Genomic DNA, 25,100 nt, shown 5'->3' on the forward strand with positions numbered 1-25,100 from the left:
ACATGTATTGCTTATATAAACAAAGAAGAAATAATTATATCAGTGGTTTGGGGCAGCTCTTTTTTTTTGGACTGAGGTATAGAAAATATAAAATAGTCCTCACACTTTTGATTAATGATAAATACAAACATGCCTACAGAACTGCACATTTATCAAGAGCCATTAGTATATGATTTTTAGTATAATAGACCAGCCAAAGTAGCTGGCACTGGACTCTAAGAAAAAGTCATTCCTCTTTGGGTTTTTTTTATCCTAAAAATGGAATGCTACAAAGTCCATTGTGAATCCGGTGGATACACATTTTATCTAAATATGGTCGTGGTTCTTCTACACCATTTTCATGCAGGCTTAATATAGTTCATAATTAAAAATTAAAATGTAAGATTTTTATTTTCAAGTCACAAATTTCAATCAGCTTGGTAACCTTGTTTTTAATTTATATGCCTTTCTATTTTAAACACTGTAGTTGAGGCAGCCATCACCAATAAATACTAAAACTCAGGTCATCATAAAAGCCTTATATTCAACAATAAAGCTGTAGAAATAACCAGATAAACCGCCATTAACATACATATAAGCATTTGATGACCGTTTTCCTAATTTCTAAATACAGTCTTAAAAAAAACTATGTATGATTGCCACTAAACTTATTACTCTGCGAAATAGCTACTTCTGAGCCAAGAAAATGAGCAGCAGTGCCAGGGTTCCATATTTAAAAAGAGAGAAGGTGTTTTTTGATAGACTCCTGTTGACTCGTCTATACTATTACCCATATCAGACCTATCACAGGGCTTGATACGGCTTTAGAGACACTTGATAAAGCAAACCTAAAACCTCTGGGCAGTGGGGTGGGGGTGGCATCTGTCCACTGGGAATGTGCAAATAGGGCCTGATTTTACAAAAACAAAAAAAAGGCAGATTCCTTCTGATATTTCTTACCAAAAGAGATGTTGGAATTTAAAGCAGTTTTGGACTTTTTAAAACATGGGTTCTGGCAAAGAACTTCAGCTACCAGAAACCCCACCATCCAAGGACCCAACCATGAGTAATTAGCATCTCATAACAAGGTCATTACTTTTATAGTAAAGTGTGAGAATGATCTTAGCAGAATATTCTCAGTGAAACAGATGTTTCCTGTGTTCTTGAGAATGATCAGTAGGTAAGCTACCAACTCCCACGATCTTAGAAAAATTAGAGCCAAACCATGTCACCTTAGAGTGACAGTTTGATTAGTAAGACAGGGGAAGTGGAGACATTACAGCTTGTAGAATTAAAGGTCTTTTCGTGTTTAAACAGTCTTTGGGGAGATTTAAAATTCATGGTGGATGTTTGATTTTCTTTTATGAGATATACACAGATTTTGATTGCCTTTTCTACTTTATGTTCATAGCCATTTTTATTTTCAGTGCTTTTAAGTTCATTAATTTCCCGGTAGCAGTCCCTTAATCTATTTTGAATCATTAAGCCATTGAAATATCTTCAGTGTTCTAGAACTTACGGGTGCTGTTACAGAATTCTTCTTTAAAATTACCTGAATCCCCACTATGCCAGGGAGAAGATGTGACTTCTCATCTTCTGTGACTTCAGAATACACATACTTGGTACAAGCAGTGGTACGGCTGTCTTCACTAAAGATATTCAGTGGGATGTTGTCAAGTATATGGAATTGGTTTTTAATGACGTTTGCATCCTACAGACTAGGACTTTATTGAGTTCTGGGAATACAAAGAGGGAAGTATTAAGCTGGTGGTGGAAAGACAGAATGGAAAATTAATATGACTTGCTGATGGGTGCTATCAAAGAGTGTTTAAAGTGTTTTGAGAACATAGAGGTGGGCTCAGTTAATTTGAATGTGAAACGAGGAAGAAGGTTTGGGGAAGACTTCCTTTATGAGGATGACCTCTGAGCTGGGCCCTGAAGAGGCCAAGTGGAGATGGTGTAGAAGCTGTCCTCAGACACAGGGAACAGTGTCAAGTTCTTTGCTGAAGGGCTGTTCTCGGCTTGAAACAAGTCAGAACAGAAGGGCCATCATCTAGCCCAGTTTCCTGTAGCTCTTTGATTAGAATAGTCTAGAAGTGCTCCAGTGAGTTGGTCCTCCAGAAATCAGGGAATTAAGCTTATTTTTAACCAGACTAATGTTCATACATTGGAATGAGAAGTTAAAGGTGAGTAATGGGTTTTTTTTGGTGTCCCTGTAATGGTTTTTCACTTTTTCCCTTTTCTGCTTCTTTTTTCTTTTTTCTTTTCTTTTCTTTTTTTTTTTTTAATCTCACTCTTGGTTTAGATTTTCTCATCTAGCAAAGAAGGGATCAAGCAGACCCAAGACAGGGAAGGGTGTTCAGATCTGGAGTAGGGTTCTCATGGAGCTAGGCTACGATTTGGTGGCACTGATTCTATGATTGAACTAATCAATTCAGAGACATTATGTCCTAGTGTTGTTCTACACTTGCTATTATTCAGAAGAAGCCTGCATTTGTACTCAGGTGCCTTTCAAGATGGAGCTCAGATTATTGGACTTGAGAATAAATTTGGTAAATGCAATCTTTTAAAAAAAAGAGAAAAGAGAGAGTAGTTGAAATAAACATTATATTGCCTATATGTTTCAATTACAAAAAAAAATTAGTGCATTTTTTAACATTTGACCAAATTTAACCCTTTTGGTTATAGAGTGCATCCGACTGCAGGGGTGGTGGTGCTATGTGCATGATTTGATTTGAATAATTTTCCCAGGCATTCCAAGACCAGGAACTTTTCAGTTATAAAATTCTGTGATTCCGTGGAACACAGGATATGATTCTTCTGAGGGATAGAAAACCAGAACTGTTTCTTTTTTGCATTTTCTTACATTAACAAAAAGCCTTACTGTTGCTGTTATGTTTACAGGGTGGCAATCATGGTTTGTTTGGAAATAGCACAGCACAATCGAGAGGTATGCACACGCCAGTGCAGCCACTGAATTCTTCTCCTAATCTCCGGGCGCAAGTGCCTCCCCAGTTTATTTCCCCCCAGGTAAGCAATTTTATGTTTCCACAATTCATCAGTAAAGCCTATCCCGGTGGTTATCAGTCACCAACTGACAGGTTTTATGAGCATAAAAGGAATAATAGTTACCTAAATGTCTAAAACGTAAAAAATCTAGATCAAGATATTTATTTACTTACTTATAAAGATTTTACTTATTTATTTGAGAAGAGAGAGAGAAAACACAAGCAGGGGGAGGGGCAGGAGGAGAAACAGGCTCCACACTGAACAGGGAGCCCGATGCGGGGCCTGATCCCAGGAGGCTGGGATCATGACCTGAGCCAAAATCAGACGCTTAGCTGACTGAGCCACCAAGGTGCCCCCAGATCAAAATTTTTAGAACAAAATGTCAAACTCATTTCTTTATTGTATCATACATACAAAGATGTTTTTGCATGAAAAGCGTTATGATTATATTCCTTTTAGACGTCTCTATATTTTTCTAATACTGCATTGATTGTTTTAATTGCATGTAAATAAAACTACTTTATAAATCCTGATGTGTCAACATTCTGAAGTTGGTTGCCCTTGAGGATTTACCTGCAGATAAACAGGAGAATAGCCAGGCTCTGGGTTACTCTGAGAAGTTTTGAGGAGATGGATTCTGAAATACTGACTAGGGGCTCTGGGAGGGGGGATTTAGAATGAAGTGGCAGAGACTTACTCTTGGAGCAGCTCTGTGTTGTGGGGTAAAGTCTTTTGGGAAACCTTTTAAAAAAAGGTCCATTTCTTAGTAGGAGATGTGCAGTGAGTTGTTTGCAGGGTACAGGGGAGAGATTTGTGCCACAAACTGTCCCTTACACCTCTTTGTGAGAAAATGGATCTGAGGAGCAATATAAAAGCTGAGGAGCCCACGTAAGGATTCAGTGTCTGACTTAGTCTCCTTAGACTGTTACTTCAGTGAACCAAGATAAAGAGCTATGAGTCTGTCCCGTCCTATAAAAGGGGGTGGGACACTTATTAGGTCCAACCAACAGGTTGTAAAGGGTCAGGTTTTGTTGCTGTTTTGTTTTTGAAATATAAGACATAGGCTTAAAATATTTATTTGAAACCATATCCTATAGATTTCAAATTCTGTGTTTGACATTGAGTCCATAACTATCTTAGTAGGGGATAAAATGTTCGTCGCCCCACCCTCTCGTCTCCCATGGTCCTGCGCCGGGGGTCTGGGGGTCCTCTTGGTGTCTCTCCTTCCTTGCCCCTCTCTCTAAGTTCCAGTCGTCCCCCGGGCTCCAGGTAGCAGTCTGTCCTGTAGACAGAGCTGCTGCCAACTTCCCTAGCACTCCACAGTCACTGCGTCTTCCTAACTCCCAGAGCACCCTCCAGCATGCCTGGGGTCAGGCCACAGTCCTGTGGTTATCAGACGTCTGCACTGTGCCTGGTGGTGCAGTTGGCCTTGCACAGATGAAGAAACTGCCGTCTCCTATCATACCCTCCTGGAGTTGGTGGGGATGATGGCAGAGTACTCAGCAAATAGGCAGCATGATAAATGTTACATAGAAATGTCTAACACAGGGGCGCCTGGGTGGCTCAGTTGTTAAGCGTCTGCCTTCGGCTCAGGTCATGATCCCAGGGTCCTGGGATCGAGCCCCGCATCGGGCTCCCTGCTCAGCGGGAAGCGTGCTTCTCCCTCTCCCACTCCCCCTGCTTGTGTTCCGTCTCTCGATATGTTTCTGTCAAAAAAAAAAAAAAAAAGAAAAGAAATGTCTAACACAGTTTGGGAGCTGGGCGAGGCCTCGCACTAGGAATGACATTTAAGCTGGGTCTTGAAGGATGAGTCAAGAGTTTGCTGAGTACGGCTGGGTTAAAGCTGCCTTCTAAGCAGCAGGAGCAGCTTGGATAAGGAGCAGTAATATCTGGAAGAACATGGTATGTTTGGGACAATGCAATTGATTTGAATAATTAGTTTGAGTTTGTTGAAGCATATAGATGTTGTCTAGAGTGGCATAGGAAAAAACTAGTCAGGAAGTTTGGCACCAGTTTTGGAAAAGCTTTGTTTGCCTTGCTAAGGAGTTTGGACTTTGGACTTTGTCCCTTGTAACTGTTATCTGGGTTGCTACTTAAAAATACAGTTCCCAGGTCTCCCCCAATCTACTGAGACAGAATCTTGGGAGTTAGGGCCTAGTCACCCCCTGGTGATTTTTATCTGCACCCTAAAGTTTAGCTGCTGCTGCCATAGATACTGTAGTATTGGGCAAGATTTTTCAGCTGAGTGGCAATGCAGGAAAACTTATGTTTTAGAAAAATAACATTGACAGAAATGTAGAGGACATGTTTGAATAGCAGACTTACTAGAGCAAAGGAGTCCAGGGAAGGTGGTGGCAGTGAGAATTAAGACAGTGTGAAGATCACAGATGACCTTCGTGTTGTGGAATATCGTAGTCTGTTCTCCAGTCTCTTCTTACCATATCAGCAGCATCTGACATAGATGGTCACGCCCTCCCTTCTGAAACTTTTCGTTCATTTGGCTTTTGGACACCTTGTACAGTGGTTCTCCACCTGCCTTTCTTCGTCCATCTCCTTTACGAGCTTCTCCTTACCTCCCCAACATTTACCATCAGAGAGCCCCAGTCTGACTTCTTGACCCTCTTCCTCTTCTCACCATCTACAGCTGCTGCTGGGTGATTTTGCCCAGTGAATGGCTCTAAATATTGACAGTCGCAAGACTGTCTTCAGCCCAGATCTGTCTTCTCAATTCCATAGACCTCTGGGCATCTCTATTAGGATGCCTTACAGGCACTTCAAGTCAACATGTCCAAAACAGAGCTTGTGATTCCATCCCATACTCCCTTCTAAAACATCCTCTTCCTCCAAGTAAATGGCACTCCCATCCTGCAGGTGCTCAGGCCACAGACCTCAGAGCTAGTGGGGGGGTCCTCTCAGCTCACATTCCATCAACAAATCCCCCTTCAGAACTCTGTTCTGAACCTATTTCCTACCACCTCTGCTAGCATGACCCGTGGCAGGCGACCACTGTTTCTCTCCCAGAAGTGGCCTCCCGACTGGTCCTGCCCTGCTTTCTTCAGCACCTGCCTGCCTCCAGTGTCTTCTCCACCCAGCATTCTGACGAGCCTCTAAAACCACAGTCCAGGGTGGCCCTCAGCCACCTGAGCACTTGAAACGTGACCAGTGGGGTGGAAGAACTGAAATTTTAATTTTAATTGATTTAAACTTAAATTGCCACACCTGGTTGGTGGCTACCGAACGAATAGATGGGAAGCTTTTCTAGCATCACAGAAAGTTAAGGGTAAATCATGTTACCACTTTGTCCTCTCATGGCTCCCTCTCTCACTGAGAATACAAAGCCAGCTCTTTACTGTGGGCTTTGATGCTCTTGGTGACCTCCCCACCCCAGACACCTACCACTCTCCCTCCTGTTAGTTCTGGCCTCTCCAGTCAACTTGCCCTAGGGCACCAAGCGTGTTTGGACCGCTGTTCTCAAAGATTGCCCCCGGGCTCCATCCGTACTTCCTTCAGACGTCTGCTGCCATGGTGTCTTCTCAGAGAGGCTCTCCGAGGCCGGGCTGTGTACAGTACAGTTGCTCTCCTCACCCCCAGGTGTGTGCTAAGCTTCACAGTGGCCGGGTCTGTGTCTGCTTTGTTCACTGCTGGATCCTGAGCATCTACAACTGCGCAGGGCACATATTTTGAGTAAATCTATGTCAAGTCACGGGAAGATACATTTCAGAATGATTTAGTAAGTGGAATTGTTAGGGAAAGCATAGTTAACTTAGTCTAAGAGACCTCAGGCTGCCAATCCCTTTATGACCAAAGCGTCTGATCTGTGTGGAAAAGAAAAGTATTTGTGTTGTACATTTTTGAGATTTGTTTATTTAGCAAACCGTGGTTAACGTTTATTTGATGCATAATGGGGGCAGAATATTAAACAATGGAAACCTCAGTTTTTTTCCTCACATTTCCAAATTTTAAAAAAGCAGTTGGGTAGCTCTTTTTTTTTTTTTTTTTTTTTTTAAGATTTATTTATTTGACAGAGAGAGACACAGGGGGAGTGGGAGAGGAAGAAGCAGGCTTCCCGCGGAGCAGGGAGCCCGATGCGGGGGCTCGATCCCAGGGCCCTAGGATCATGACCTGAGCCACCCGGGCGCTACCCCCCCTTTTTTAAGACAATATAATAACCACACTGAAAGTTTGGATAACGGAAAAAAAAAATTCTTCCAGGAACCCCCAACCCAGATGCAGTGACAGGGATTATTTTTACAAAATCCCCTGTTCAGACCGTTCATGTACAGGCATGCTTTTCACATAATGACATTTGTGGTCACTATATCCTGCTGTTTCTGTTAACTTTGGGTCATACCTAGTATTTGCCCTGTTACAACATAGTCTTCCTGTCGATCACTCTTCATGAAGAAGGCATAATGTTCCATCAGGTAGATTTACTTTGATTTCCTGAAACATTCTCTTCCCCATTACTGGATATTAAATTGTTTCTAATTTTTCACTGTTATAAATAATGCAGTAGAGAAACCCTTATCCATAGATCTCTTTTTTAAAACATCTTGTTTGTTTGTTTGTTTGAGAAAGAGAGGGAGAAAGCAGGCATAGGAGCAGGGGGGAGGGACAGAGGGAGGGGGAGAGCAGGCTTCCCACTGAGCAGGGAGCCTGATGCAGAACTGGATCCCAGGACCCCAAGATCATGACCTGAGCTGAAGGCAAATGCTTAACCGACTGAGCCACCCAGGCGCCCCACCCATAGATCTTGTATGCCATCTTACACATCGATCTGTGCCCACATTATTTCCAGATTTAGTTGCCCAGAATGAAATTTATGGGTCAAAAGACATGAACACCTAATTTTTTTGATAAGTAATATCACATTGAAACTCGTCTTTAAGATTTGCTACGGATGTTACAGGTCTTGGGTTTCTACCTTGCCTTTTTCCTCCTGGTACTCAAATATTCAGAAAGTAACATATTCTACCAGGCTTTTGTGTTGCTTTAAATTGCTGTCATTTTGCACCTGCAGTGCTTCGTTAAATGCCATATTGACTCCAGCTAGATCTTCCTTTTCTCCAGCCCAGCTGGAGATTGAAGGGCTTTTAAGCCAGAGTAATTAACTCCCTGCTACGGGAATGTGCAAACCTGCACTTTAATTACTCTGCAACCCAGGCATGAATAGCCATTTGCCAGGAGCCTAGTGGTGCTTCTCTCTGGTCCTTTTGTATTCATTGGAGAAGGACGGTGCATGTGTAGTCTGGGGAAGCAAAACGTTGGGCAAAGCTAGACAGGAAGTCCTCAAGGGTAACCTTTCTAGTCTTTATGACTGTCAATTTATGGCACGTAGAAGATGCTGGCATCCAAATTAAATTTAAAGAATAAAACATGCATTTCTTTATAGTCTTTCCGTATCTATCTTTACACAGTATAGTTTGATTTTGCCTTTTTTTTGCACTTTATGTAACAAAAACATGCAGTATGTAGCCTTCTCTGACTTTTTTCACTTGACAGTGTTTCTTAGATTTCCCCATGTTGATTTGGGCAGTTGTGGTTCATATAGTATTCTGTTACATGAATATACCATCGGTTATTTATCTCTTCCACTACCAGTAGACATTTGGGTAGTTTCCAGATTTCTGTTATTATGAGCAGTGCTGCTATGAATATTCCTATATTTGTCTCCTAGGATGAATTTGTTTCCTAGGGTCCTGCTGGATCATATGCATGTTTTACTTTGAATGGTGGTTTCTTTAGCTAATTTCAAGGGATAGGAATATTGGAGGTGGGTGGGAAGCATGGCTCTTGGCAAAGGATGGCATACGTTCTCAAGACTGAAGAGAAGAAATCAAGAGACTAGCTGATTTGTTCAGTAGAGCTTTTAAAACTGAACGGAGAAGTGGGAAGAAAAGAAGGCTCAGACAATGGCTATTTATTTCGGAGGCCAGCAGATTGGAAAACAAAATAAGCAGGGTAGATTTCCCATGAACCACAGAGTCCTTTCCCTTTGGAAAGGAAATTAGAAACAATGCTGATGGCCTAGAAGCAGGACTGTCCCATAGAAATATAGCACAGACCACGTAATGGAACATAAAAGTTTTTGGTAGCCACATTTAAAAAGAGAGAAACAGGTTAATAATATATATATTCTTTAACCCAGTAGATCTAAATTATCATTCAACCTGTAATCAATACTTAAAGATTATTATTGAAATTTTTACTTTTTTTTTTTTTTTAATACCAAGTCCTTCGTCGCGGCCATAAAACTGGTGCAGAGGCACCATGCACAGGAATGGTGTGCTCACTCTGAGCTCACATCTGCTAGACCTCCAACTGTTAACGTAGAAAATCAAACAAGTGTTCTCATTGGTTGGCAACCCTCAGCATCTCTTAGAGAGTAGAGAGGAAACATCTGGGAGGACTGTTACTTTAACCCAAAATATTTCCCAAAATGACAGCATTGATAGGTTAAGTGAAAGTGGCTGAGATCTTGAAAGAAAATGAGTTGGTGGGCGCCTGGGTGGCTCAGTCGTTAAGCGTCTGCCTTCAGCTCAGGTCATGATCCCAGGGTCCTGGGATCGAGTCCCACATCGGGCTCGGTGGGAAGCCTGCTTCTCCCTCCCCCACTCCCCCTGCTTGTGTTCCCTCTCTCGCTGTGTCTCTCTCTGTCAAATAAATAAATAAAATCTTTAAAAAAAAAAAAAAAAAAAGTGTTGGTGAGCCCCGTACAGGAAACTTGAACTTAGATGTTTCTAGACTAGAAAGTATCAAAGGAAAGGTAGGCAGGTATTCTCGAGACTGTGGCAGAGATGGTGACTCAGAAGCATTAATTTAACTCTGACTGTTATGCTAAAGAAAGATACAGTGGGAAGACCCAGTGGGTCTTCTGATGAAAGCTTTCTGATGACTCAGATTTTAAGGGGGTATTTTCAAAAGATGGAAAGTAAGGGTAGCAAGCAAGGATGAATATGTGTAAGAGTTGTGTTGTGGAATTGCAACATAAAATAAACAGACTTGCAAAAGAACAGGCAGATTGAAAGAGCCTTCAGAGTTTGGTTTGGTGCAGTTCCAGTGACTGGGAAAAGAATCTCTGCTTTGGACTACTTGTATTTGTATTAAATGATTAAATAGAAATTAAGTTAAATTAAGTGAAAATAAAATTTTTACTGCTTTTGTCTTCTCCATTAAGAACAAAGATGTTCTGGCGCCTGGGTGGCTCAGTCAGTTGGGCATCTGCCTTTGGCTCAGGTCATGATCCCGGGGTCCTGGGATCGAGTCCCACATCGGGCTCCCTGCTCAGCGGGGAGTCTGCTTCTCCCTCTGCCTGCCACTCCCCCGCTTGTGCTCTCTCTCTCTGTGTCAAGTGAATAAATAAAATCTTTTAAAAAAAAAAAAGAACAAAGATGTTCAAAAGGGTTGAGACAAATTAAATCCTACAACAGAGAAAGAATTTGTGAAAAGAATTGCCGAGCCCTTCTGTGATCTTTGAGGAAGTCTGGGGATCTTCAAGGGGAGTTTAATAATGACAACTCCTCTTTCTTGCACAAATCCTGAATTTTTAAGATGAAGGCATGTGGGGTCAAAATATCCCCTTTACTACTGAGAAAGCTGATCTTGGAGAATGTGAGCTTCCTAATACTGAATTACAAACTTAGCCAGCAGTAACTGGAATGGGGCAACCCTCCCTATAGGTTTGCTGCCAAAAAGAAAGGGCAGGAGGCCTGGAGTGTTATGAGCAAGGTGGGCACCAACAAGGAAGTGAGGAGAATGGGGAAGTTTTTTAAATAATTTTTGAAACAATAAGGGAAATGGCTTAGACTGATGAACTTGGTGCCAATTCTAGGCAAGATTCTAGACTAGATATCAGAAATACGGCTTTTTGAGCACCTGTGATAAGAAATCATGAATCATAAATTTGCTAACAAGTCTTAACTGATTTTCTTTATTAATTAGTTAAAAAATCTTGGATTATAAGAATGATACAGTTGTCAAAATCTCTATTTTGACAAGCCATTTGACAAGCTGTCTCTTTGTTTTAGACAAGATGTATAAATATAAGTTAAATGCTAGAACAGTTGTGTGGATTAGTAAATGATGGACTATTCCCAGCCCAATCACTTTCGGTTGGAAAGAAGTTTTTACTGACATGCTACTAGATTATCCTCAAGCTCTGTCAAGTTCAAGATTCCCATCAATGACCAGATAGGGAAACACAAACTGGGACTAAGTAGAATAATAGGTTAAAAAAGAATTTGGTGGAGTGACTGTTAATAAGTTAACATACAATATTCATGGGGTACCTGGCTGGCTTATTAGGTGAAGCATGCAACTCTTGATCTCAGGGTAATGAGTTCCAGCCCCACAATGGGTGTAGAGATTACTTCAAAAAAAATTTTAGGCACCTGAGTGGCTCAGTCGATTAAGCATCTGCCTTCAGCTCAGGTCATGATCCCAGAGTCCCGGGATTGAGCCCTACATTGGGCTCCCTGCTCAGCAGGGAGCCTACTTCTCCCTCTCCTGCTGCTCCCCCTGCTTGTGCTCTCTCACTTTCTCTCTCTGTCAAATAAATAAATAAAATCTTAAAAAAAACAACAACAACAACAATTTAAATCTGGGGCGCCTGGATGGCTCAGTCATTTAAGTGCCCAGCTCTTGATTTCGTCTCAGGTCATGATCTCAGGGTTGTGAGATCAAGCCCCAAGTCAGGCTCTGTGCTGGGCTTGGAGGCTGCTTAAGATTCTCTCTCTCCGGGACACCTGGGTGGCTCAGTTGGTTAAGAGTCTGTCTTCAGCTCAGGTCATGATCCCAGGGTCCTGGGATAGAGTCCCGTATCAGGCTCCTTGCTCAGCGGGGAGCCTGCTTCTCCTTCTGCCTGCTACTCCCCCTGCTTGTGCTCTTTCTCTCTATCTCTCTCGATCTCTGACAAATAAATAAATTAAGTCTTAAAAAAAAATTCTCTCCTTCCCCCCTCCTCCTTGCTCTTGCTTGCTCTCCCCCCCCCAAAAAAATTAACTCTTTTTAAAAATTAAATATTAAAAAAAATAAAATAGGAGTGCCTGGGTGGCTCAAGTTGGTTAAGCGGCTGCCTTCGGCTCGGGTCATGATCCCGGGGTCCTGGGATCGAGCCCCGCATCGGGCTCCCTGCTCAGCGGAGAGCCTGCTTCTCCTTCTCCCTCTGCTTGCAGCTCTGCCTGCTGGTGCTCTCTCTCTATCTCTGTCAAATAAATAAATAAAATCTTTAAAAATAAATAAATAAATAAAAATAAAATATAATATTCATTTATTTAATAGATATTTATCAAGCATCTACTATGTGCTATGCACATAAAGATAAGATCCTAAGATCAAATCGTAAGTTAATACAATTCAACCCAGCTGCTTAAATATTACATAGGAGAACAAAACCTATTTTAAAATATTGTAGATTTTAATTGACAGTAAGCTTAGTGTGTGAGTTGGGAGTTAGGATGCGATCATCAGAGAAACAGAGATCTCAGGCATTGTTAGTAAAAGTCTGGCTTTTAACAGAATGGTTAGTGATGGCCAGGTCTACTTGGTACTCGACCACTCTAGAATATGGCTTTCTGTCCTGGGCTCTGCATTGAGAAATTGGATGAGATACGCATGAAAGAACTGATCATGTTTAGGCTGAAGATGAGACACAAAGAACTGTAATTGTCTCTAGACATTTGAAGAGCTGTTCCTGTGGAATAACATGAGTGTTTATGAAGTGCATTTCTAAGCCTTTGATGTGGATTAACTCATAACATCCTCAATCACTAAAGTTAGGAAAATGAGGCTCAGAAGGGCTAAGTGAGTAGCTTGCCCCGAGTCACACACCTTAGAAGTGGCAGCCCACGCAGTCTGCTCCAGCACTACACACTTGACCAGTGTGCGACCTGCCACCCGTGGAAGATTACGTTTGTTCTCCGCGGTACCAGCTGGTTCAGTGGGTTCGGAGAATGAAAGTGCAGGGAAACTCACTTCAGCTCAGTGAAAACATCTTAGACCAGCAGTCCGAAGGTGGGAGGGAGTCTTTTCTCTGTCCCTGAAGGTGCTGTAGCCTAGCCTAGCTCACTCCTGAAAACCGTGGAGAAGGAACAGGTTGAGTCATTTGACCTTTTAGGCTCCTTTGCTCTGCCTCTCTTGGACTCCCGAGTGTTTGGTATGAGAAGTCATGAATTGAAACTCCAGTGTCTCTTATTTACAGGCATGTGGGGCCAAAATATCCCCTTTACTACTGAGAAAGCTGATCTTCCTTTTTTGTACAACAGAAATACTTTGTTTTAGGCTTTATTATTTTTATGAAGTTTGATATATTTTGTTTCCATTTCCAGTAACAGTTTCTCAGGCAAGAGTCATATTGTCATTAAAACTTTTTGTCTTGCAGAAGTCTTCCTGATTGTAAATTCATAATTTTTATTGCAGAAAAATTAGAAAGCCTAGGAAGAGAATTTAAAAGCTCCTTTTCTAAAAAAGATTTTGTCTTGGGCGACTAGGCTCAGTTGTTTAAGCATCTGCCTTCTGTTCAGGTCATGATCCCGGGATCAAGCCCCGCATCAGGCTCCCTGCTCGGTGGGGAGTCTGTTTCTCCCTCTCCCTCTGCCTGCCGCCCCCCGCCCCGCTTGTGCTCTTTCTGTCAAATAAATAAATAAAATCTTTAAAAAATTTTTTTAAATAAACTAAAAAGATTTTATCTTTAGGTAATCTCTACTCCCAACATGGGGCTCAAACTTACAACCCCCAAGATCAGGATTTGCATGCTCCACCGATTGAGCCAGGCAGGTGCCCCTAAAAGCTCTTATAATCTCACCGCTCAGAGATAACCATTGTTAACACTTTAGTGTATTTCTCCTGATCATTTAATATTTTTCACAAATATTTTTCAAGGAAAACCATTGATGCTTGCTTTAGACCTATTAAGACCTTTTTACAGAAAAAAAAAAGTTTCATTTTGGTAAGTTCTGAAAATGCATCTTTTTTTTCTTGCTAGGTTTCTGCCTCAATGCTCAAGCAGTTTCCCAACAGTGGCCTGAATCCAGGTCTTTTCAATGTGGGGCCCCAGTTATCTCCTCAACAAATTGCCATGCTGAGCCAGCTTCCACAAATTCCCCAGTTTCAGTTGGTGAGTAGCAGATTTTCCTCCTATAGCTAAAAAAAAAAAAGGTTATTTGCTTTTTTTTTTCCCTTTAACTTCGATTTGCTTCGTTTTATGCATGCTTAAGGGTTAATGTCTCAGCTCCACTCGAGGTAAATGTGACCAGTGGACCAGGACCTGGGTAGTACTTCCCTCCTAGGTGCTTGATTCCGCCGCCGCACTCGGGCGCACGGCCCGCGAGGGTCTCAGTAAGTCCAGTTAGGAGCCGGTGCCCCTCCCTGTGTTGTAGGCGTGTCAGCTTCTCCTGCAGCAGCAGCAGCAGCAGCAGTTGCTGCAGAACCAGAGGAAGCTCTCGCAGGCCGTGCGCCAGCAGCAGGAGCAGCAGGTACGCGGGACTGGGGGGTCCCCCTAGTGCTCCGTGTGGGGACTGCAGGGCTGCGCCTCCGAGAGCAAAGCGCCAGCCGCAGGCAGTCTCTTCGGGGAGGCGCAGGGCGTTGGCTTACCGTGTGTCCGTCTTCCCTCCGGGTCCCCCTGGCTCTGGACTCCTGGCCTCCAGCTGGCTCGGATGGTGAGCGCCCTGCAGCAGCAGCAGCAGCAAAGGCAGCCTGGCATGAAGCACTCGCCCTCCCATCCCGTTGGGCCCAAGCCACATCTGGACAACATGGTACCCAGCGCTCTGAATGTGGGGCTCCCAGACCTTCAAACCAAAGGGCCAATACCTGGATATGGTTCTGGTAAGTGGTCAGTAGTGAAGATCACCTTTAAAAAAAATGCGCCGGTCGTGTGCTGAGCCTCTGGTAGAGATGGGTCCTCCGTGACCCCCTGTTTGCACAGCAACCACACGAGAGGGAGAAGTATTCTCATCCCTGTCTTACAGCTGATATCCTAGGGTCTTGGAGGTTTTCCAAAGCCGACCACACAATTAGGAAATCGCAGAGCTATGCCTCTGACTTCTCTGGGTCCAGGGGAGACTTTTACTATTTAGCAATGGCAACCTGCTCTTCTGCCACCGGGAATTTTTAAAAACCAGTTAAAACAGGGCGCCTGGGTGGCTCAGTCACTAAGCGTCTGCCTTCGGCTCAGGTCATGATCCCAGAGTCCTGGGATCAAGCCCCGCATCAGGCTCCCTGCTTAGTGGGGAGCCTGCTTCTTCTTCTCCCTCTGCCACTCCCCCTGCTTGTGCTCTCTGGCTCTCTCTCTCTGTCAAATAAATAAATAAAATCTTTAAAAAAAAAAAAGCCAGTTAAAACATTTGTACGTGCTGTGAGTGCCACACGCCTCTGAGGTTATAATCTGTTAAAATAATGTACAAGCTGAGGTGTTTAGCTCTACTGATAGAATTTCCTTCTCGTGGAAAAATGGAGAACTAAAATGAAGCTGATGAGGCAAACTGATAAAATTCTTCTGATATTAATATTTCATCTGATTTAAATAGAATTAGCACAAGTAAGGTTATACCTTTGACATTCATCAAGAATTTGTTGGCAGGCAAATGGTAGCTCTTTCAGAACGGGGGAACATGTTGTAAGCAGAATCCAATCAGTGAGGCAACAGTGACTTAAAAATAAAATGTAAAAATTAAAAAGGTACCACACACCACAGTGGGTTTCTTCGCAGTGACAAAATTCAGGTTTTATTTTGGTAAAGAAGATACTGTTCTGTGCAAACTCAAAAATAAGAGTTGGGGAGACCTGAAACCCATGCTCCTATGAAACAAAGTGACCCTGGACACATAGCCCTGTTCTCTGCTCTAGTTCTGTGGGGTGCCCACTTCCTGCTGGGGTGTCCACATGCAGAGAGGAACAGAGATTTCAAGGATGCCTTGATCCTGATCCTGAATAGTTTTAAGGGAATTTTTTCCACCAATGGCACTGTTTCTCTAAAATGATCTGCCTGAGAACTGACTTAAATTCAAAATAACCTTTCTTCCACTTGACATAAAAGAAGAGCAAACTCTCCACCAGCTCCTGTCTTACTAGGGCATACCCATCTTGGGTGTAGAAATCCCGGGTGCTGAGCAAGGGGGAAGCCTCCCATAATGACTAATGAAGGTGTCATTAACTCTGTATTTCCAGGCTTCACCTCCTTAATCATGTTTTCTGTTAAGGCTGAAACTTGCCATAAGAACCTGGGTATTTTGGTATGTGTCCAGTTATTGTGAATTTAGATGCCGTCTATGAGAATAAAGCAGGGCAGCTTTGCTTCTTCCATCCCCTTTTGTTAGAGAGTTCATGGTTCTCAAAGTAGAGTCTAGTCATACAAAGCAAAGTGAACATCTGGAAGCCCCGGGCGGCTTTTCCACATGTTTAAATGCACAGTTCTTTTTAGCTCTTTTCTGTACTCATCCCCTAGGGGCATGTCTTAGGTGGAAAGAAAAGTATCTTCAAACAACTTGAGCAACATAGGTTAGTGACACAGACACTCTTAAATACACATTTTTTTTCACAATTTATCTGATAAAACCTGTGAATAGACCTTTTATGTGCTTTTCTTTAGGCTGGGTGTGCATTAGTCAATTGGTTGTTAAAAACCTAACATCATGATGTAATTGTTCCAGAGACAGTTCTTACAACGTCTGTAATATTTTCTGCCTTTTGTTAAAAAGTAAAATTACGGGGGGGGGGGGAGTGAAATTATATGCTAGCTGTGAATCCTTTAGTTTTTAGCAGCATACCTTCTCATTTATCAAATATATAGAAAAATTTTATCGTAGTGTCTTATTAGATTCGTGGTGTTATTTGTGATTATTGTACTGGAGGCATAACTTTCCATGATGGCTGAAGGATCAGAGTTCTGTGTACATACAAACATACATACATACATTTACTGAGGAAATGGCGTGGTTTTTTTTATCATACTCTTGTTTCAAAGTAACTTATACATTTAACTATGCACTATAGTCCAAATTAAGTAAGGAGAAAAACATACTGACTCGCTAATTTATTTCCATTTGGTAACTTATGAATAAATTTTATTAGGTCTTTATCATATTAATTGTGATCTGACCACTTACAGATCGATCTGCCTTATAAGATGCACTTTGCAATTTATTTCACAGTTAAAAATGTCCTTAATTCCTTAATATTATGACATTTATTTGAATTGAAAAATGCATTTTGGGATTGAAAGTAAAATCCGATTTGGCTGCCTGTTTTGAATAAACTACAGCTATGAGATTTTGCTGAAAATATATTTAACGCATACAGAGAGGTTAAATTTATATAGCAAAGATGTAAAAAATGAATAGTATTTCAATTTTCCTACTGCTGAGTATTAAACTAAAAAAGACACCTGTAGGTGAAAGAGGAGCACGAATAATTAAAAGTCTCTTAGTAAGTCCCAGTAAAGCCTCTTTTGTTGTATTTTCTCAAAATTAAAAAGTTGAATGAGTTTAATGACTGCTTAACTGATCCTTGACTGATTGTTTTTATAAAATAGACGGTTTCTCATTCTCTGCTTTTAGCAGAATTGAAAATATACCTAACTGAATTGTCTGGGGGTGATGACCTATGTAAACATGATGTTTTAGCATCTACGTTATTGAGCTGAGGGGAAGGGAATATAGCCTAAACGGGAATTCACAGAAATAGATGTTATAAAGACTCCTTCTTTTCCTGTCTAATTACTTATATAATATTTCTTGGTGCTTTTTTTCTGTTGTAATTTAAAAAATAGGAATAGTGTGAACTCCGTCTCATATCTCTCATTCATAGGTATCTGAACCATTCGAGAAGTAAAGTCCCTCGTCATATTAGAAAATGTCCCAGGGCGCCTGGGTGGCTCGGTTGGGCATCTGACTCTTGATCTCGACTCAGGTCTTGATCTCAGGGTCGTGAGTTCAAGCCCCATGCTGAGTGTGGAGCCTACTTAAAAAAAGAAAAAGAAAATGTACTTCCAATAAAATTTTACTTTTCATGTTTAAAATTTATCAAAATTTGGTGGTGCCTGGCTGGCTCAGTTGGTAGAGCATGTGACTCTTGATCTCAGGGTTGTAAGTTTGAGCCGCATGTTGGGTAGAGATTACTTTAAAAAAAGAGGAATATTTGTGTTAAATGGGCAAGTGTGGGTGATCTGTTTCTTTTATAATATATTTTTATCATTATAAAAGCACTGATTTGTTTTTTAATCTATAGTAAAAGGAAAAGCAGGAAAGAAAGAACTAATATAGACAAAGAGCGTGAAAGAGGAAATCCCAGTTTCCTCAAGGAGGTGACACTGAGCCAAGCGGTAATGATGAATAAATAGACGGTGAAACAGCGTGTGTGGCAAAGAAAGTAATTCTGGCCAGGATAGATAAGGGAGGCCAAGGGTTGGATTTGTAGGAATGATAAGATCGGTAAAAGGGATGTACTGGGGAAATGAGTTCCTAGGAGAGCAAGGGGCATGTCTTATTTCTATTTGTCCCTCAGCTCCTCACAGAGCCTGGCACTAATGAGGCTTTCCGTGAGTGTGCACTGAACTGAACGGAAGGATTGTTTGATTGGAGCTCAAGTTCTGTTTGGTGAGCTGGAGAATTATAGGGAGGCCGCTTGGTGGACCGAGGAAGTGTGGTTTTGATGAAGTAGCAAGGACAAAAAGGTCCGTACTTTGCTGGGCTTTGAGGTGTGGCAGCTCACAAATAGTGTAGAGGTTGTGAGTCGTGCCGGTTACTGCGGGGCATCGAAGAAAGATACAGAACCATGTACAGCCTTGCACTGATTCTTCCTCTCCTGGTTTTGGGTTCGGAGGTTAAACCTTTCAAGGCAGTTTTATCTCCTGTTCTCCTCACATCCCTCTGGGTGTTTCCTTACCAAACTTTGTTACTTAGTTATGATGCTGCCATGCTTTGGTGGTGTTTGATTTCCCAAGTTTCTAACGAGAAAGATGCCCACTTAAGGTTCAAATGGAACTGCTCAAACTGTCCCCTCATCCTAAGATGTAGAACTCTTACTAATTTTCTACGCTTCACATGTCACAAAAGGACTCTAAGCAGCTGAAATTAAATAATTGTAATTCACGGTGGGTTCTAAAGACATTTCAGAGCAACTGTAAAGAAAAGTAATGTGGGGGCGCCTGGGTGGCTCAGTTGGTTAAGCATCTGCCTTCAGCTCAGGTCATGATCCCAGAGTCCTGGGATCGAGTCCTGCATTGGGCTCCCTGCTAAGCGGGGAGCCTGCTGCTCCCTCTCCCTCTGCCATTCCCCCTGCTTGTGCTATCTCTCTCTCTGTCAAATAAATGAATGGAATCTTTAAAAAAAAGAAAGAAAAAAGAAATGTGTAAGGAATGATTCTTTATCTTCTTAAATCCTCACGTTCTTTCTAATCTTCACCAGAATCCTAGGTTATTCTCAAAAGCTCTTCCTCCATGATTGGAACCAAGCTTTCGAATAGCCTGGAATCCAGGCACCTTGGGTTGATTTTCTCTGTCAAAGGTAGAGGTGCTACTTGCCCAAGGAGCAACCCACTTAGGCCATTAAAGCTTCTGTCAGAGGGGGCACCTGGGTGGCTCAGTCAGTTAAGCGTCTGCCTTCAGCTCATGTCATGATCCCAGGGTCCTGGGATTGAGCCCCACATTGGGCTCCCTGCTCAGTGGGGAGCCTGCTTCTCCCTCTCCCTCTGCCTGCTGCTCTGCTTACTTGTGATCTCTCTCTCTCTCTCTGTCAAATAAATAAATAAAATTAAATAATAATAATAATAAATAAAGCTTCTTTCAGAGAAAGGCCTTATTCCTTTCAACCCTGCTATCCTCCAGTCTCATTTCAACTACATAAGAGAAAAGAAAATACCTTAAACTCTTCTTTTTTAAAAAATCATTTAATATGAAATATTTCCAGTTTATTCCAGGAATTTCTGCTCCAAGTAATCACATGGACTAGTAAAGTTGCTTACAGTGTGAAGGAGCAGTGTTCTTTATATTAATAGCAACACTTTAAATATAGGTCAAGGTGTTAGGAATGGATTTATTATGCATTTATAAAACTGTCTCTGACAACTCAGAAGCACAGGGAAAGAACGTGGCCTGGGCCCTCATAGGATTTGGATTAAGTGGAACCTCAGAGTCATTGAGGCACCACCAGATGGTCGGAGAGGCAAGTGGGTACAGCGAGGAGCTTGGCCTAGCTGGAGTGGCACATCTTCTCGAGTAACAGTAGACGGGCTTTTGACTCCTGCAGCTGCGTGAGCTTTTACATTGTGGGACTCCTGCTCACCTCCCTGGGATGGCTGTTCTACACTCACTGCAGTCCATCCTCATTTTTACTCTGGCTATTCATTGTTCTTCCTCTTCTCTGTTTTCATTTGTTTATTTTCGTGCTTCATTTTACTTTTTATGTTAAGTACATTCTGACCCACAGTGGATGGTGGGACCTGTGAGACCCCCGTCAGCAAGCCTCTCATACTGATTCTCACCTGTCCAGCCCTCTGCAATGGGAAGACATTACCCACCTACACTTGTGCTAAAAGCCTGACACCTGAGGCTTACCTGGGGCTCATGGCAAAGTAAACTCTGAAGCTCTCCGTCATTGCCTATTCAGGCTTTGTCATCGCATAAAGATTTCTTTCAAATCTCTTATATTCTGCCTTGACCTCCATGTACCTCATTTTTGTACTGCCAGTTCTTTTTCTAAAATACAAACTTTTTTTTTAAGTTTATTTATTTTTAGTAATCTCTGCACCCAATGTGGGGCTCAAACTCATGACCTTGAGATTAAGAGTTGCTTGCTCTTCCAACTGAACCAGCCGGGCGCTCCCTAAAATACAAACTTAGTTTTCTTTCTCTCACTTGTTAAAAAACTTCTTTATCTCCTGTCTTAGAGAAAAAAGGCCCAAAGTCTTTGACCTGATACATAAAGAACCCTACAGGACATAACTCCTCATTTCTCTCCCATCTCCTGTCACTCTGCCTCACTTCATCCATGGTTAACCAAGCACTGGAGTCACACTGAACTCCTCATTCCCTAAATGTACCAGATGGTCATCAATCAGAGCTTTGTACTTGGTATCCTTGACTTACTTGCATACCTGCCATCGGCCCTAAATCAAATGTCCCTTCTTCTGCAAAGCCTTTCTGCCCCCAGACACCCTCACCACACCTTGTGGCTGTTGTTCTACCATTATCAGTTTGATGTGTGGAGATTGGCTCTCTGAGTTGGCGAATTCCTGGCCCCAGCATTCTGGCTAGCACAAGCGTTAGCTAAATGAATAAGTGAAGGCACAGGTGCGCTGTGCACTGTGATGCTCTCAATTACGGCAGTCCTGCACATTTTCACACCTGCACGAAGAGTCATTGCTTTCTTTAGCAAGCAAGAGCCAGGATGAGCATTTTGGTTTTTTTGTTTTTGTTTTTGTTTTTTTAAAGATTTTATTTATTTATTTGACAGAGAGAGACACAGCGAGAGAGGGAACACAAGCAGGGGGAATGGGAGAGGGAGAAGCAGGCTTCCCGCGGAGCAGGGAGCCCGATGTGGGGCTCGATCCCAGGACCCTGGGATCATGACCTGAGCCGAAGGCAGACGCTTAATGACTGAGCCACCCAGGCGCCCCAGGATGAGCATTTTGAATCAAAATCTCTGTTTCTGAGTAAAGAAATTTCTTGTGAATTAGTCTTTAAATGACAAATGAAGCTATCATTTGGTTGGTTCTACCTCAGATCTCTTGGATGCTGATATTTGAAATATATAGGAAGATGTAAAATGTGCTTCTCTGTTTTAGGCTTCAGCTCTGGTGGCATGGACTATGGCATGGTTGGTGGGAAGGAGGCTGGAACAGAGTCTCGCTTTAAACAGTGGACCTCCATGATGGAGGGACTGCCCTCTGTAGCCACACAGGAAGCCAATATGCACAAAAATGGTAAGAGCAAGCAAAGCCTTATGAGTTGGAGCTGTATGGCTCTCACGGGCCTTGATGATGTATCCTGTAAAATTATTTTAAAGCACAAATCTTTAGCTTTTTCTTAATCTCTTGGTTTTTCCTCCAAATCCAGTGATCGCCTAAGAGAGGAAGATTGGGGTTATGTATATTTCAAATTATAAGAAACTTAAAATGCTAGTTGTAATTAAGGGGAGCAAAATTGCCCACCTGTAATGGGATTGAGAGCAGTGGCAGTGAACTTGAGTACCCATTAGGATGAAACCCTAATATATTGGCTGAGAGAACAAAACGCATTTTTTTTGAGGTTTAAGAGATCACAACAAATATATACCATGTTGATTATTCAAACACTTTAGTCTCCAAAAGATAGATGACTAATAGTACATGAGATTTGAACTTTCCACAAAGCTTTCTTGTTTTGTTTTGTTTTTTTAGCTTTCTTGTTCTTAATGCATTATAGTGTCTGCAGGACAACAGCTGAGGGGCATCACAGGCTTTGGTTGTGAATGGTGGGCCCTTCATTTCCATTGTTCTCTGTAAATGCCTCTCTGTGTCCCTGTAAAACAGATAAAAGGTCTTAGAACCTTCCTTCAACCTTTGTTTCAATGTTTATATCATTGGACGGTAATTCACCTGGACTCAACTGTAGCCTTGAGATCCAAGTGTATACACCTGGGTGTTGGGCTCCTCCCGCCGCAGTTTCCTGGCAGACCTCAGCCCCATGGGTCTGAAAACTTTCAGGGTTCCTTTATAAACCACTCTTGAATGTGTCTATCCGAGAGACGGTAAAATGGCCACATGGAGCTCTTCCCTGCTCTCCCTAAGATTTCATGCCACAAAATCAAGAATGATTTATTGAAACTATAAAATCTATCTCTAGACTGAATAATTCAAGCCCAGCATTTGTAGCTTTGGGCACTTACCCTGCTTCTTTAGGCTGGTAATTCATCAGGTCTCCTTGTCCCTAAAGACATGATAGATGCACGGTAATAAATACAAAGTGTCATGAGAGAGGATATCTGGAAGTTTAAATATCCACTTGCCTTTTCAGAGCTTATAGATACTGTGTTCCCCATTTCCTTAGCAATCCCCACAGTGATTGAGCGCTTCATTTCCTACGACTTCCCTATAATGTGCCCTTGAGTCAGATTTCTGTCAGTGGTTCCAGAAATGCAAATGACTTCTTAGCTGAGCGTGGAGGTGGATTTGATAATACTCCTGCTGGGCCAACCCAAGCAGATTAATCAATATTTACACAAATATTTTAATACGTCATCCTGGAAATAATTTTATCTGTTTAGAAACAGCATCCTAAGGGTAGATTAGGTGACACAATGCAGCATGTAAAATTCATTTGAGAAATAAATAGGGTGGTATCTCCCAGAGGCCCCCAATTTTTATTGAAAGTGAAGATCATTTTTTGTTAGGTTAAGAGAACTTTTAAGCTTTTAATATTCTTCCTGCCTCGTAGCATCGAAAATGCATAAAAGGGGCACAGACGGAACTGCCGAAATGCTGTCAGGAAGACAGTTACAAAGGATTGGTGGTTCTTCCTGTGTGGGGCCACGGGTCGCAGGACTGCACAGTTCCCTGTCCATCTTGTGCGGGCAGAGACCGTAGGCGGGAGTTCCATCTCATGGCTTTGGAATTCAGAGCAATGGCAGATGCGTTTCTCTCCAGTGGGCTCGCTCTATTTACACTGCTTCTTCCAGCTAACCGGGGTCTGATCAGCACCGAAGAACTTGGCGGGGGGGGCGGGGGGGAGCGCGTCGGTCAAGTGTCATGAGAACACTTCCTGTGCACTGCAGATTGTGTAGTGTTTTTCCTATTTCTCATTCTTGAGTCATTGGTATGGAAACTGGGGATGATAGTATGATTCGTTGTTGATGAAAGTTTCATTAATTTCTTAAGACCATGGAATTCTAAAACTGAAAGGAAGATTCAAGGATGAGAACAGTGCTGTGTGCCTCAGTGAGAGCCCAAGAGGCTCAGGACGGTGAAGTGGATTGTTCCTACTCATCCTGTTTGTGAATTAGATACTGGCTGTCCAGGGCGACCTCTCATTCCAGCACCTTTTTTTTTACTGCATGGACGTCAGAATACTGTTTTCTGCTGAGTAAAAGCTTTGACAAGTTCTGTTCATAGGAATCCTTTCTGGGTGTGAATTAATTTCCACTCTCTCTCCTCAGGCGCTATCGTGGCCCCTGGTAAGACTCGAGGAGGGTCACCGTACAACCAGTTTGATATCATCCCGAGTGACACACTGGGTGGCCATACGGGTCCTGCTGGTGATAGCTGGTTACCTGCCAAATCTCCACCAACAAATAAAATCGGAAGTAAATCCAGCAATGCCAGTTGGCCTCCAGGTATTGTCCAGGCAATGTTTTTTTTTTTTTTTCTGGTGTATCATTTGTTTTTAATTCTTAATTTTGGGTTCTGAACAGATTGCTTTTGCCAGTTACTAATGCACTTTGTTTTCTCATTTAGTAACTTTTGTCTGATAAAAGCAAGGCATGTGCTATGCTCTGGGGAAGATAGGAAATTCACATTAGTAATGGGGTCTCTGCTCCATTGAGTTCAGTCAGGAAGATAAGGTGTGGACACAGATCACCTGTAAGGCAGGTAACTGTGATAAATACTGCAGAGGCATAGACGAGCTGCAGGAAGTCAGAGGAATGGAATTTGGAGATCAAGGAAGGTGATGTGGGAGCCGGACTTAGCACTCGTCCGTGCACAGGATGCCTTGTAACATGGGATCTTCTGAAATGTCCATTTAATTGGCCTGTTTATTCATGAAGCAAGTATTTATTATCAAGTTCCAGGTATGCAGTACTGGTGTAATGAGACTGTTACTTTTTTCTCTCTTTTTATTTTGATGTAAGTAATCTATTTTCATTGTAGAAAAATTTTAGGTTTAGTTAAGCAAAAATTAAGAATCGGTATATGTCTTTCTATACAGGTATATTTGCAATATGAATATGTTTAATTTCCTTCCATTAAAGCAGGTTCATATAATGCATATTGTTTGTGTATAATATTGTATTGCTCTCCATCATGATTAGGAAAACAAAAGCTTGTTAATCCTATCACATGGCTTTAAATATGATTTAAATTAACCAATAAAAAAAATTGTAAACACTTACACGTATTCTAGGCTTTCTCATTGATAATATCAGCCA

The 25,100-nt window shown here is 42.1% G+C and overlaps 1 protein-coding gene across 11 annotated transcripts in view; it reads left to right on the forward strand.

The window, feature by feature from the left end:
- TNRC6B (trinucleotide repeat containing adaptor 6B) overlaps positions 1 to 25,100 on the forward strand; it is a 239,739-nt gene that overhangs the window by 205,865 nt on the left and 8,774 nt on the right. For all 11 annotated transcript variants that reach the window (XM_078076651.1, XM_078076652.1, XM_078076653.1 and 8 more), the window contains 6 exons: positions 2,884 to 3,009; positions 13,970 to 14,101; positions 14,364 to 14,459; positions 14,631 to 14,808; positions 21,763 to 21,900; positions 24,111 to 24,287. In XM_078076651.1, the coding sequence (XP_077932777.1) occupies positions 2,884 to 3,009; positions 13,970 to 14,101; positions 14,364 to 14,459; positions 14,631 to 14,808; positions 21,763 to 21,900; positions 24,111 to 24,287 (847 nt within the window). The remainder of the gene's footprint in view (positions 1 to 2,883; positions 3,010 to 13,969; positions 14,102 to 14,363; positions 14,460 to 14,630; positions 14,809 to 21,762; positions 21,901 to 24,110; positions 24,288 to 25,100) is intronic.

Source organism: Halichoerus grypus, chromosome 6 (genome assembly GCF_964656455.1).
Source record: "Halichoerus grypus chromosome 6, mHalGry1.hap1.1, whole genome shotgun sequence".
NCBI lineage: Eukaryota > Metazoa > Chordata > Mammalia > Carnivora > Phocidae > Halichoerus > Halichoerus grypus.